Genomic DNA, 14,400 nt, shown 5'->3' on the forward strand with positions numbered 1-14,400 from the left:
CCTACCCAAGACAGAAATCCTAGAAAACACAAAAGAAAACAGAAATTTTACAACAAAAGATACCACAAGCAAGTAGTAACTGGTTGGAAGACGGTAACTTCAACACACAGAACAAGGGACTTCTCTGGTGGGCCAGGATTAGGCTCTGTGCTCCCAGTGCAGGGGGTTCAGGTTCCATCCCTGGCTCGGGAACTAAGAGCCCACATACTGTAGCTAAGCCCATGCCCTGCAGCTAGAGAAGTCTGTGCGACAGTGGAGACCCAGAGCAGCCAAAATCAATTAAAAACAAATAATTTCCATCTGTACGATAGAAACCTTTACTTAAAAAACAGTAAGAAAAATTCTAAAAATCCAATTGAAAAAGATTATCAGTAGGCAATTCACCAAAGAAAAAATCAATGATCAATAAATTTATGAAGGCTGCTCAGCCTCAGGACAGAAAAATGCAAATTAAAATAAGAAAAAAAAAAAAAACTTTCCAGCATTTAGTATTAATGAAGATGTGAGGGGAACAAATTTTTTTGGCTGTGCCATGCAGCTTGTGGGATCTTAGTTCCCCAACCAGGGACTGAACCCAGGCCCTTGCAGTGGAAGTGCTGAGTCCAAACCACTGCTTTCAGGGAATTACCAACAGATGTTTTATTTTCTTTTTTGAGACTATCATTGACTTCTTTTTAAATGAAATTTGGCAAGTTACTGAAAAATGTGCAATGCCCTTTGACCCAGCAAAGACACTTTTAGGAATCTATCATATAAATTATCCACACATTTGCACCAAAATATGTTCACTAATATGTTCATTGTAACATTATTTATAGTACAAAAATTGGAAGTAGTATAAATTTCTACTATTAAAAGTAGATATGGTATCTCCCTTTATATTGTGGTACTCTATGAAGCTGTCAAAGAGAAAAATCAATGTATGTCAACAGAAAGAGATTTCCAAGATCCTTATTATGTGTAAAAAGCAAGTTACAGAATAATATAACCAAATTTCATTTATGTAGTCCCTCCTCCACTGTATGTGTGTGGACAGCATGGGTAAATACATAAGAAAATGACATGAAGGATACACATAAAATTGTGAACAGTTTTTTCTCTCCAAGGAGAATGGAACTGGCTTAGGATAAAAGGAGTCTTTCACTTTCTACTTTATGTATCTCCCTTCTTATTATATATATATATTTCTTTTTACATTACTAAGAAGGAATATATTAAATATTGACATAATTATTTTCAGAGATGAGTCTAACAGTGATTCTCCTGTCACCACTCTATTTTTCTATATTTTTCAAATTTTATACAATTAGCTAGTATTCCGGAGAAGGCAATGGCACCCCACTCCAGTGCTCTTGCCTGGAAAATCCCATGGAAGGAGGAGCCTGGTGGGCTGCAGTCCATGGGGTCACTAACAGTTGGACTCGACTGAGTGACTTCACTTTCACTTTTCATTTTCATGCATTGGAGGAAATGGCAACCCACTCCAGTATTCTTGCCTGGAGAGTCCCAGGGACGGCGGAGCCTGGTGGGCTGCCATCCACGGGGTTGCACAGAGTCGGACACGATTGAAGCGACTTAGCAGCAGCAGCTAGTATCCATTACATAATGGGAACACTTCTGTTAAAATGTGTGTGTGTTTGTCGCTCAGTCAAGTCTGTCTGACTGTGTGCGACTCCACAGCCCACCAGGCTCCTCTGTCCATGGAATTCTCCAGGAAGGAATACTGGAGTGGGCTGCCATTTCCTTCTCTAGGGCATCTTCCTTACCCAGGGATCAAACCCAGGTTTCCTGCATTGCAGGCGGATTCTTTACAGTCTAGTCATCAGGGAAGCCCAAAATGATGGTATTACCTTAGAAACATTATGCTAATTGAAATAAGTCAGTCATCAAAGACCACATATTATACGATTCCATTTATATGAAATGGGCAATATAGGGACACAAAGTAGATTAGTGTTTGTTTAGGACTTTGATAGTGTGGGGTGGGGAGGGTACTGGGAGTGACAGCTAGACAGTACAGAATTTCCTTTTTCAGGTGACACAAATGTTCTGAAACTGATTGCAGTGATGACTGCACAACTTTGAGTGTATTAAAAACCATTTAACTGTACATCTTAAGTGGGTTTTGTATGTAAACTATGTTAATAAAGCTGTTGCCAAAATACCTTTTAAAAAACAATGCTGATAACCATTTTATATATAACTAAGAAGTCCAATCTTTTGACCTACACAGTTCTTAGCACATAGCGCATGTGCACTAACTGTTACTGGTGACGATTTCCCAGAATTGCTATAGAGACAGGATGGCCTATGCTCATTCAAGCACCTGTCCATCCGGTCAGATGCTGCTAGGGATCACCAACAATCCCTGTTATAGTGTTCTTCCCTGACTCCAAGAATCAGACCAGTAAGATAGCCATTATTAACAATTAGTTCCTGGCACATCACAGGGATTAAAACTGGCTTCATGGCAAGCTTGTAGTTAAAAGAATTATCCTAAAAATAAAATAAAAATTATAGATGACATTTATCAAGTGCTTACTATGTGCCAATCATTGTTGTAAATATTTTACATGTGTAACTGTTTATGTATGCTGAAGTTAAGAAAATTTTGTGTGGCTTAACAGCTCAATTCAAAATCTAATAAGTTCCTGCCAGTGTGAGGCTGAAGCATGATAAAGATGAACCAACTATAAAAAAGTCACAAATTCTGAAATATCTGTTAAAGCAAGGTAGATGATCATGTTCTCTTTTCTGCAATTCTGAAATCCAAAATGCTCTGAAAACCTGAAATTCTTCTGATAATTCATTTGGCAGCAAAAATTTGATCTGATCTGGTTATTGATAAACTTGTCTTTTTAGTGTGAATATCCATACATTTTGCTGCATATATGTTAATGCTTGATTATACTGTTCTGCCCCACACTCCACCAAGGTATTATGTAATATATAAGAGATTTCAGATCTCGAATTCTTATTCATACCTTACTTGTGAATAAATACACACACGTATTTAGTAGTTTCTGCTTCAAAAGCACCGCTAAAGATGGCGCACTAAAAACAGATAATGTAACAATCATGTGACAATGAGTTCTCATTCTCATTCCTTTTATTCATTATTTAAAATCAAATAACATACTTCAAGAACTTTATGCCATATCTTTCTTCCGTTTGCTGTCATTCTGAAAAAAACTGCAAGAGAAATTGTTGCAAAACATGTTTGTTCCTCCATGGAATATATAAACTAAAACTAAATATACGGATCCCATATTAAATAGGATTAACTTAGCATAATAATCATCAATTAATAGTCACTGAATGCCACATAGATAATGTTTTAGGCACTATTTAAAAAATGATGAAAAATTTACCCAGAGACATAACAACAAGGAACACCAGTTTTTTAATATCTTTAAATTTTTTCTTTTATATTTATTTTATATCATAATGATGTGAATTAGATTGTATAGTAATTGATTAGATTGTCACAGCTCATCACTCACATGTTATTAAGATTTTGGAAATACCAAGTCATGTAGCAGTTCACTCAGGTTTAGTAGAACAGTTTGTTAGTTATTTTAAGATCAGTTGCTCAGGAAAGTTTAGTGAGAAAACTGGAATTTAGAAAGATTCTGAAGCAGAGATGGTTGTTTATCAGCTGTGGAATATCCAAAAGTATGTTCTGATTGGAAATGCATTCTACTATTTTAAAATACTAAGAATCTAACTTTAAAGCCTTCATAGTCTTTCATTGTTTTTTTCTTAAAGATTTCCTTTGCATTTCCAACTGAATCGCTCCAGGCAGTTACAGGGGAAAAAAATGAGTTAGCTTATCAAACAGGTCTTTAGTCTTTTGAATGCTTCTATGTCGTAACTAAGGAAATAGAGTGCACTCTTTTAAGTTGTAGAAGAAACGACCTAAGAAAGAATTGTAGAATTTTATTTGAGCCGAATTTGAGAAATAAAACCTGGGAAGAGTATCTCAGAAAGCTCTGAGAACTATTCCACCTGTTATAAGTCAAGGCACAGTTTATAAAAGTTTTTTGACAGAAGGCTGTACATCAAATGACATATTAGTGACAGTTTACATAATCCAGGTCTAAGTGTCATCGTGGTGGGTTATGTGATCCTTTACAAGACCAAGAAAGAATGTTACCTTCCAAAGAGTTGTCTTTTTGATGCTAGGCCAATGGTGCTCTGAATGATTGAGCAGGTATTCCTGCTGATGAGAGAGATTTGGTTGATGCACAGTGGGGGAGAGAGGAGGCCAAAGGGCAGAGAAGAATTCTTCTGTTTAGATATTTCTTATCTTGCCATAACTGTGGATTTTATTTCACAAAGTCAAAGGACACCGTGTTCTTTTCATAATTTCATTTATGTATTTATTTTTGGCTTGCTAGGTCTTCATTACCATGCATGAAGCCTTCTCTAGTCGCGGTGAGCAGGGGCTCCTCTCCAGCTGCTGTGTGCAGGCTTCTCATTTTGGTGGCTCTCTTGTGGGCACCGGCTCTAGGACGCAAGGGCCTCAGAAGTGGAGGAGTTGTGCTCAGTGATTGCGGCTCGCGGGTTCTAGAGCGCGGGTTCAGTAGCTGTGGCACATGGGCTTAGCTGCCCTGCGGCATGTGGGATCCTCCCAGACCAGGGATGGAACCGTGTGCCCTGCACTGCAAGGGAGACTTTTAACCCGACTAGACCACCGAGGAAGCCTGAAGCCTGGTTCTTAATTTAACCAATGGCAATATAAAATCTGACAAAAGCAGCACTAAGATGATTTTATTAATCCATAGATTCAGTTTTTTCATGATGTAAAGTTGGATGAAAAGACTGCCGAAGTTTTCTGAACAATAATAGAAACGACTGCTTTGGTTGCTACCAAACCAAACCAACTAACCAACCAACCAACCAAACTGAAACTGCTTTGAAGCTTTGGAAAACCTAGAGTAAACTCTCAAGTTTCCAGTCTCAAAAACTCTTGTTTGCTACTACCGTGTACATTTACACACTCCACACTCCAATTACATCATCATTTTGGCTTAAGCTTACCATTTAATGAAACATATCACTACATGGCCTGAAAGTGTTAATAATACTCAAGATGAGCAATTTCTGTCAGGGACAAATTTGTTACATGAATGGATAGTTTTTCACTTCTTTTTAATCACATTTAAAATATTTAATAATTAGCTAATTATTAAATTAGCTACATTGTTCATTTTAAAGATTTTAATTTAAGTAAGGATTAAATATAAATATTATCAAGTATTTTTGATTTCTAAGAACCTTAGTCAAAATATTTTGCCTGGAGCTAATATCTTTACTACATTGGCATTATTACCCACATGCTACATAATGATGTGTAAGAAAATAGGTCAGTTACTTACATGTATAGGGAGATAGGCAGATAAATAAATAAAGGTATCTGGCTAAGGTTATAAAGATACTTGACAATCTGGTATAAGAACTCAAAAATTTCAGCTCCTCTATAATATAATGATTTAGCCCAATTTTAGACTTTGTGGATTCAGTTAGATAACATTTCCCCTTTTATTCGACACACACACACACCCTGGCACAGCATGATTATGGAAAGAATACCAACCAAGATGTAAGGATTACGCTTCGATGCTTGCTTCTGCTCATGTGTGATTCTGCTAAGTGTCAGCTTTATGGGGCCCTGCATTCCCATTTGTTTCTTTTGATTCCTTAATTCGATTCTAAATCTTGGAACACATCATACCCTTTGACCAAACATGAGTGCTATCCCAACATTAGTATTACAAAGGGTATCCACTGAAAGTTAAATCACATTTTATATTTTAGCTGTTTAACTTTACGAGTAGCCACAAATAACTGTACTTTAAACTACTATTAAGTATTCACTATGTGAGCTTATGTTACTTTGAACTGATGGAAAATTATAAGATTTTAAATTGTAACAATAAAAACAGACTACTTCACATTTGGGGTGACAGTATTGTCTTATCTGGCCAGTTAAAGTTTGAACTTACTCAAGTAAAATTAATCCAAGGATATCAAGAAAACATTGTCAATATATTCAAAAAAATTATAGCGATGGTATCATTTATAGTCTCTACAGGCACTATAAAAATACTTACATTAACCTAGAAAGGTACTAGTATTTAAACAATCAAAGAGGCACAAAAAACACATTCAAACATGACTTTTGATTGAATTAAATCTTGTGGGATTTTCTTGCCTATCATTTCCACTCTAGAGGAGCGAAGTTTCAGGGTAACAGTCTACAGAAATACATCAAACCAAGAACTGCACCAGGTCCATGAAAGCATATACCTTCTTTGCTCCTTCTGTGTGGGAGTGAAGGAAAAGAACATGGGAAAAATTCTCATCCACTGTAAAAATTCTCATCCACTGTAAATATAATAGTATGCCCATCAGCAGTTGATATTGATCTCACATTTGTATAATTCTTTCTCCATTTACAAAGCTTTTCTACATGATTCACTGGATTCCCAAAATAATTTCATGAAATACAATTAATGAGGCCATTAGCCTTGTTTTACAGGTGAGAAAACTAATAGAGGTTAAGTTACTTACTCATGTATGAATACTGGAAAGCAAAGGCAAGTTTAGAACCAGGTTTTCTGATTTCTTATTAAATATTCTTTGTACTATACAAATTTGGTTTTCAAACAAATGAAGCAACTACAGTTAAACAGTAAAGACCTTATGATTCCAAAAAGCACTTTCTTTGTGATCAAGAATGGTTTACAGAACAGAATAGAAATGTATATTATAAAATATTTGACATTGTCATAAAAATGTCCCTTCCAGGAGGGGAATTTAATCAACAAGTTAAAAATTAGGAAACTCAAACATTATCTTATAGCCTTAACTCATTATTTTATTTTTACTTTTACTGATGATATTTTAAAATAGAATTTGAATGCTATTTCAAACATCTAGCCAATTTTCCTTGCCCAGAAAACTATTTCCTACACTTTCCTTGTATTGAAAATGGGGAAATTTGGAAATTCACTTGAACATAAAAAGCAATTATTAAAAATATTCTACACTTACCTATTGATAATTTTGACAATAGCTCAAGGTAGGTTGGATTTACTTTCTTTGAAACTGTTGTCAGTATATAAATTCATTTTTCTTATCTGATTAAGGACCATATACTATAAAAACAAAACATTTGCTGATAGTGATCCTTCATTTTGATTTTTACAAATATTTATAGTAAAATATTTTGCTGAGACCCTTAGATGTCTCTATAAAACATAAAATTTTCAGGAGCAATAAATCAGAGAACAAAAATTAATATAAGATTTATGTTTTCATGTTCAGCATTTCAGAGAATGCTTACAAACCTGCTACCTTAAGCAAGAAATTGTTATTTTAGGCCTAGTTAATAACTCTGAGATTGTTTACTTTGTAAATGAACAGTGCACTTTTAAATCCACTTTACTATTTAATATTAATTAATGCTAGAGAATGTAATTCCTGATAAAACCTTTTCAATAGAGTATATGTGTGCATAAAACATCCATTTCAAACTATCAAGAAAGACGAGTAATATTGACATATTTGGATATTATGGTCAGTTATATGCTAACAAAATGAGAATGAAGGCAATTATGCAGACACTCTAGTTTTCAGAAAATGTTGTCTGCTTTGCTTGATAATTTAGCAAAATACCAATCTGGTAGTTTAACAAGTAAGCATATTGCTCTGAATTAAATACCTTACAAAACAGCATTAGCATGGGTTTATAACTTTTTAAAATGCTTCCATCATATCATTCTGTTGTTAATGTTGGTATTTATCCTGAAATGACACCCAATCTGTTCTTAATTCTTTGGCATGTTTGAAGTCAGCAGAAGCACTCTTTCCTGGGCTTTACTGCTTCCTCAGAAGAATGCACAGTATTTGGAACGAAACCACTTTTAACCCCTTCCCAGCCATCCTGAATACAAATCTCCCCCCTTTTAATAAGTTCATATATGTCTCTTGTCAAGATAGTGAAGGATTCCTCAACATTCGTAGCATCTTTTGCTGAGGTTTCTATATACTTCATACCACAGTCTGCTGACAGTTTTTCAGCTTCTTCCCTTGTAACTTGACGTTGTGAAGCTAAATCACATTTATGTCCCACTAGCAGAAACACAATCTGAAATGGCTGTACGTGCATTTTTGCTTCTTCCAGCCAATCTTTCACGTGTTCAAAAGATCGTCGGTTAGTAATGTCAAATACTAAAAATCCACCAACCGAGTTGCGGTAGTAAGATCGAGTTATTGATCTGAAAAATAAATAGAAAAAAAGGTTGTAAAAGGACAACTTGTTCTATTTCAAGCAACGTAGCACCATAACAAAATCTGAAGATACTTTAAATGTGATTTAACTAGAGTTTATAAATCAAATACGAAGTGTCTTAAGTGCACAAAAAAAATTCTATGAAACTAATATGCAAGCCAGTTTCATCTACTGACAATATTAGATATTTTCAGATAGATCAATAAGCATGTATATGTCATCTGATACTCAGGATTACTTTTATTTTTAAATGTCTGATAGGATAATTATCACATTACTGTGATTAAAAGTATGTACACAGAAAGTTTTGCTTCAGGGCAGAAGTTATAATGATCTTGAGAATCTTCTCCTATCATTTAGGTCAACAAGCTACTCCTTATGTCAGTCAAGGAAGAAGAAACGAGGGCCAACTTGTCATGTCAGTTAGAGGTTTAGTCCTGGGTTAGTTATACCTGTTCAAGAAGCAGGCAGTTGTTCAGACACGGGATATGAATCTGAGATGTATGTACTGATGATTGTTTGCCTCCGCGGGTCTAGTCTCTGCTCTCCTGGCCTCAGAAAGCCAATCTTTACAGAAGCTTTCTTAAACCCCTTTGCCCTCTGGGCTGCAGTGGGGTTCAGCTAGTGGGAGGGGGGCCTGCTGGAGACTGGAGGAAAGGGAGGACAGGGTATTTACCCCTCCCTTTGTCTCTGCCAGGCTGGGATTTGGTAGTGGTTGTTTTCTTCTGCTTCTGGTTGACGTTGCTGTTGGGCAGTCCCTCTCCCACGGTGATGCCTCTCAGCAGGTTCTGGCGGTCTCATTCCCCTTCCCGGCCCCTTCTGGCCAGGTCATTATAGCTTCCCACTGAATGCTTCACCATTCTTTGCTGGTGCCCTTGACTTGGCCCACATTTCTGGAAATAGTCATCTTCATTAAATTCGTTTCAGTTAACGTTTCAAGTGTGCTATTTGTTTCCTGACTAAATCAAGACGCAAGATGGCAAGACCATACTATTTTATATTTTTTGCCTTTATGTATGTTGTTTTCTCCACCTAGAATGTCTTCTACACTTTTCTTTGCCTAGCAAACTCCCATTCTTCTTTACAGAGTCAGTTAAAAAATCCTATCATATAAAAAGCCTTCCATGACACTGTCTTCTCCTCCTCTCTTAGGTATTTCTCTTAGGTATCCTCTCTTAGATATTTCTCTAGTAACGCCATTGAACCTTTGGCATACTGCCATTATTTATCAATTTTCATAATGTATTGATTGGATTTGTTGGTATGTCTTCAATTTAATGAAGACATACCAACAAATATGTTCCTTCTTTAGGGCTACACATATTCTATTTATGTATCTAACAACTGCCTGACAAGTGATGGATATACTTTAATATTTGCTATATTGGATTAATTAATCTTATTGGAGAGGGAATGTGTTAAATGTTGTATAAGCCAGAGATCACATAAGTGTCTCAGCTTCCAAGTTGTCAGTGATTTTTTTTTTTTTTTTTTTTTTTTGGTCAAGCCATGTGGCTTGCAGAATCTTAGTTCCCTGGGGGTGGTGGTGGTTTAGTTGTTAAGTTGTGTGTGACTCTGCAACCCCACGGACTGTGGCCAGGCCAGGCCCCTCTGTCCATAGGATTTCCCAGGCAAGAATACTGGAGTGGGTTGCCATTTCCTTCTCCAGGGGATCTTCCTGATCCAGGGATTGAGCCTGTGTCTCCTGCTTGGCAGGTAGATTCTTTACCATTGAGCCACCTGGAAAGTCCTTAGTTTCCTGACCAGGGATCACACCTGGGACTCCTGAAGTGGAAGCATGGAGTCCTAAACACGGCACTGTTAGGGAATTACCCAAGTTGTCAGTGATCTTAAGCATTTAGATCATCCTTAAGCAAGTGTTCCTGTTACTTGCCTGAGGCACCAAAGATATTTGTGAAGGGTCAGTAACTTTACATACCTTCTTTATCCTTATTGCTGAAATCACAGCTCAGTTCACTGTCTGGATACCACAAGTACAATTTGTTGAAGAAAGATTACCTCACCTCCACATATCTCCTGCCTGCCCTTCTCCTTGGAATTCCTTATAGAGAGGCTCTTAGTGACTGCTTAAAAAAAAACTCTTTCAGGGACTACCGTACCACACTGCTGGAGACAGTAAGGAAAAACTCTCCCTATCATTATGTGAGTGCTAAGTTGCTTCAGTCATGTCCAACTCTTGCAACCCTACGGATTGCAGTCCACCTGGCTCCTCTGTCCACTGGATTCCTCAGGCAAGAATACTGGGGTAGGTTGCCATACCCTTCTCCAGGGGATCTTCCACACTCAAGGACTGAACCTGCAACGCCTGCATTTGTAGGTGGGCTCTTTACCACTAGCGTAACCTGGGACGCACACTCCTACTGTCACTGACAGGCTATGAATAATGCAGTTCATTTAAGTTGTTGCTATTCTTTCTTACTTTTGAGGGATAACGAATGTGTTATTGTTTTGCTACTCATCTATACACGCTGGAATTTAGGCAGATGTGCAGGGCTCCCCAGGTGGCGCTAGTGGTAAAGAACCCACCTGCCAATGCAGGATACCTAAGAGACAGGGTTTTGATCTCTGGGTCTGGAAGATTTCCTGGAGGAGGGAATGGCTATCCACTCCAGTACTCTTGCCTGGAGAATCCCATGGACAGTGGAGCCAGGCAGGTCAAGGTCCATAGCATCACAGAGAGTCGGCCACAACTGAAGCGACTTAGCACATAGTGTCTTAAGGGAAACCTAAATAAGGCTGATATTAGACTGAAAGCTTCCACTTACTCAGAACCAAGTTTGTATTACTCCCCCTTCACCAATTAATTTACTACCAGTATAACTAAAAATAATATGTCTTTTAAAAACAATTTTATTTATTTTTATTATTTACTCTTGACTCCACTGGGTTTTGTTCCTGCATGTGGCTTTCTCTAGTTGCAGCAAGTCGGGACTGGGGCGGTGCATGGGCTCCTTGTTGTGGTGGTTTATCTTGTTGCTGAGCATGGACTCTAGGGTACGTGGGCTTCAGTAGTTGGGGCATGTGGGTTCAGAAGCTGCAGCTCTTGGGCTCCAGAGCACAGGCTCAACAGTTGTGGCACGCAGGCTTAGTTGCTTTACAGCACGTGGGATCTTCTTGGGTCAGGGATCAAACCCATGTCTCCTGCATGAGCATGTGGATTCTTTGAGCCACCAGGGAAGCCCAAACCAACATGATTTTGTGGTTAAAAACTCAGCACTGTTCAGGATCGGGGGACACGTGCACCTGTGGCTGATTCCTGTCAATGTATGGCAAAAACCACCACAATATTGTAAAATAATTAGCCTCCAATTAAAAAAAATTAATTAATTAAAAAAACCTCAACACTGAAGTGCTTGTCTGTTAAGCAGAGGCAGGTCTTACACTGTAGGAAATGCTACATATTCTCGTATTCTATATTTAATTTTGAAAACATATTTGGAATACAGTTAGCAAATCATTCTATAGAATAAAATAAAAGCAAAATATATGTAACATATTCTATAAAACAGCCCTTATTAATAATTAGTTGAAATAAAAGGCCTCAATAGGAAACCTGCCTTTTTCAATATAATAACTTGATCTCCAGTTTGTGTCTGGATATTAGATTTAGAATTCTGATATAGTTAGGATTCAAACTCAGAATTAGTTGTCCTAAGAGGTAGGGTTTTCCCTAAAATAATTGAGTATCCCTGCTGTCAATTATTTAGGGGGAGAGACAGGCCTCAAGATTGAAAAATAGAACTTAAGAGCCAGGTCTTACAGAGATGATGAGGGGGCATCTATCTCTCTCTGGAAGTTATTCTCTTGGGTTGAGATACCTAGGTGTTCAGAATGTCTTAAAGGTGTTTTAAGGAGGCAGGGAATAAACCCTAAAAGAACTAGGTAGATAGGTCTTCCTGTAAAGAATCCAAGAATTGCAAAGAATGAAGAGTAACATTTTTTTTTAAGCAACAACATCTTTTGCATCTTATTTTATATCTACTTCCTTCTGGGCTTTGAAAGTCTCACTGAATGAATAAATGATTTAAAGACAGCCTGGGGAAGGTTCCACTGGACAATTACAGGCATGACATTTTAGAATACAGACATGCCCACTTTGTCAAGAGCTATTATGCTTTTGAGAAATAGTTCTTGGCTTAAAACCTGGCTTTGATAGAGATTAACAACAGCTGTCTGTGCAATATGAGTGCTCATCAAGTGCTCATCTGAGCTAGGTGTTCTGATTCATAGGCAGGAACTATGACATCAAACAGAAGTCATATACACAGGCAGGAATAGGGGTGGAACCTGAGGGGACCTGGAGCAACATGGCTCACACATCCAGCATGTCTCCTTCTGCAGCCTATGGCCTCAACCTACCTCAACCTATGGCCTTATGTGGATTTCTCTTATAATTGAAGAGGAAAAAAATTCAAGTCTGCCTTACAGATGGTTCTAAATAATATGTTGGCATCAGTCAATTCCACTCAATAGTGGAAAGGACAAATCTTTCCATTTCTTCCAAAGGAGAAATTCCTCCATAATGAGGAACTTTTACCAGAGAAAGAGATGGAGAGATGTATGTTAAGGACCTACATGAATTCATGAGCAGAGGCTAAAGGTTAGGCATGTGGGAAAAAACAAAATCAGAAGACTGATAATAAGGATGTTTGGGATGTGTGGATGGTTCTTGATTATGCAAATACTGTATCCAATGTGAATACTTACCAAAAGCCTCCTCTGTGAAGGAGTTTCTTAATAATCAGCTAAACAAAATGTCCTGTCTTACAGTCATCAGTCAGTATTTTTATCCTATTTTGGACTCAAAGTGATCATGGTAGTAGGCTGACTAGGCTCAACATAGACTTTCGCTTAATACCCAATTTTCTAGCAGTTAATGACATCTTGAATATGGTAGCTTACCTGGGAAAACCATCACAAAAGGGACACTGATATGTTCTCACTGTAAAAGACATTTAATGTGGACTCAAGCCATGCTAGCACCACCATCCATGAACTTGTGGAATGCCTTATACAAAGTCATATCTCACACTTTGCTACAGACCAAAGGTTTCAGTTCACAGAAGAAGAAATGGGCTGATTCCATAAGATTCAATGATCTTATGTCATTATCACCTAGAGGCATACACCTATAAAACTGTGGAATGGGTTATTAAGATCCAGTTATGTTAACAGATACACACACATACATATATAAAGATGTTTAGATAAACTTCCCTGGTGGCACAGTGGATAAGAATCTGCCTGCTAATGCAGGGGACATGGGTTCGATCCCCGGTCCAGGAAGATTCCACATGACGAGGAGCAACCAAGCCCATGTGCCACAACTACTGAACCCACGTGCTGCAACTACGGAAGCCCACGTACCTACAGCGTGTGCTCGGCAACGAGAAGCCACTGCAATGAGGAGCCTGTGCGCCGCAGCAAAGAGTGGCCCCTGCTTGCCACAACCAGAGAAACCCTGGGCAAAGCAACGAAGGCCCAACACAGCCAAAAATAAATAAAACATTCAATATACATTACAATAACCTAAGCGGAAAAGAATCTGAAAAAGAACACACACACAAACCCCCCCCAAACATAAAAAAACTGAATCACCTTGCTTTACACCTGAAACTAACACAACACTGTAAATCAACTTTACTTCAATTAAAAAAAGGATTCAGTTATGCTCATGCCCAGGAGTTGACACCCTGTAAAATTTTGGCATGATCCTCAGGATGTATATGTTCTAAGCTAGTGAGGAATATAGTAGGTGGTGACTTTTTCCCCATAAAAAGATGCTGTGGTATGGGAAACAAAGGGTCAAAGTGGGGTGATGGTACCTTTCACAATTACACTTAATGAGTCACTAAAATTTTTTGTTGCTTCTAATCTCTGTGACTCTGAACTCTGCTGATATAAAGGTTTTAGCATCCAAGGTAGAAACGCTTTCACTAGAGAACCTCGTGACACTTCTATTGAATTTGTAGCTGAGACTGCCAACTGTCCATTCGGGGTTTCTTATGGCAGTGGGTGAAAAGGCAAAAAAAAGGTCCCCATGACAGTATCATGGGAACCACACTGGCCTCCTATGGTTT

General features: G+C 37.9%; 1 protein-coding gene across 1 annotated transcript in view; it reads right to left on the reverse strand.

The window, feature by feature from the left end:
• Positions 1-5,520: 5,520 nt before the first annotated feature.
• The window catches only part of RAB39A (RAB39A, member RAS oncogene family), a 32,200-nt gene continuing 23,320 nt past the window's right edge, over positions 5,521-14,400 (reverse strand). The window contains exon 2 of the mRNA XM_020891363.2: positions 5,521-8,285. Coding sequence (XP_020747022.1) covers positions 7,859-8,285 — 427 coding nt within the window. The 3' untranslated portion in view covers positions 5,521-7,858. The remainder of the gene's footprint in view (positions 8,286-14,400) is intronic.

This window comes from Odocoileus virginianus, chromosome 10, assembly GCF_023699985.2.
Source record: "Odocoileus virginianus isolate 20LAN1187 ecotype Illinois chromosome 10, Ovbor_1.2, whole genome shotgun sequence".
In the NCBI taxonomy this organism is placed as follows: Eukaryota; Metazoa; Chordata; class Mammalia; order Artiodactyla; family Cervidae; genus Odocoileus; species Odocoileus virginianus.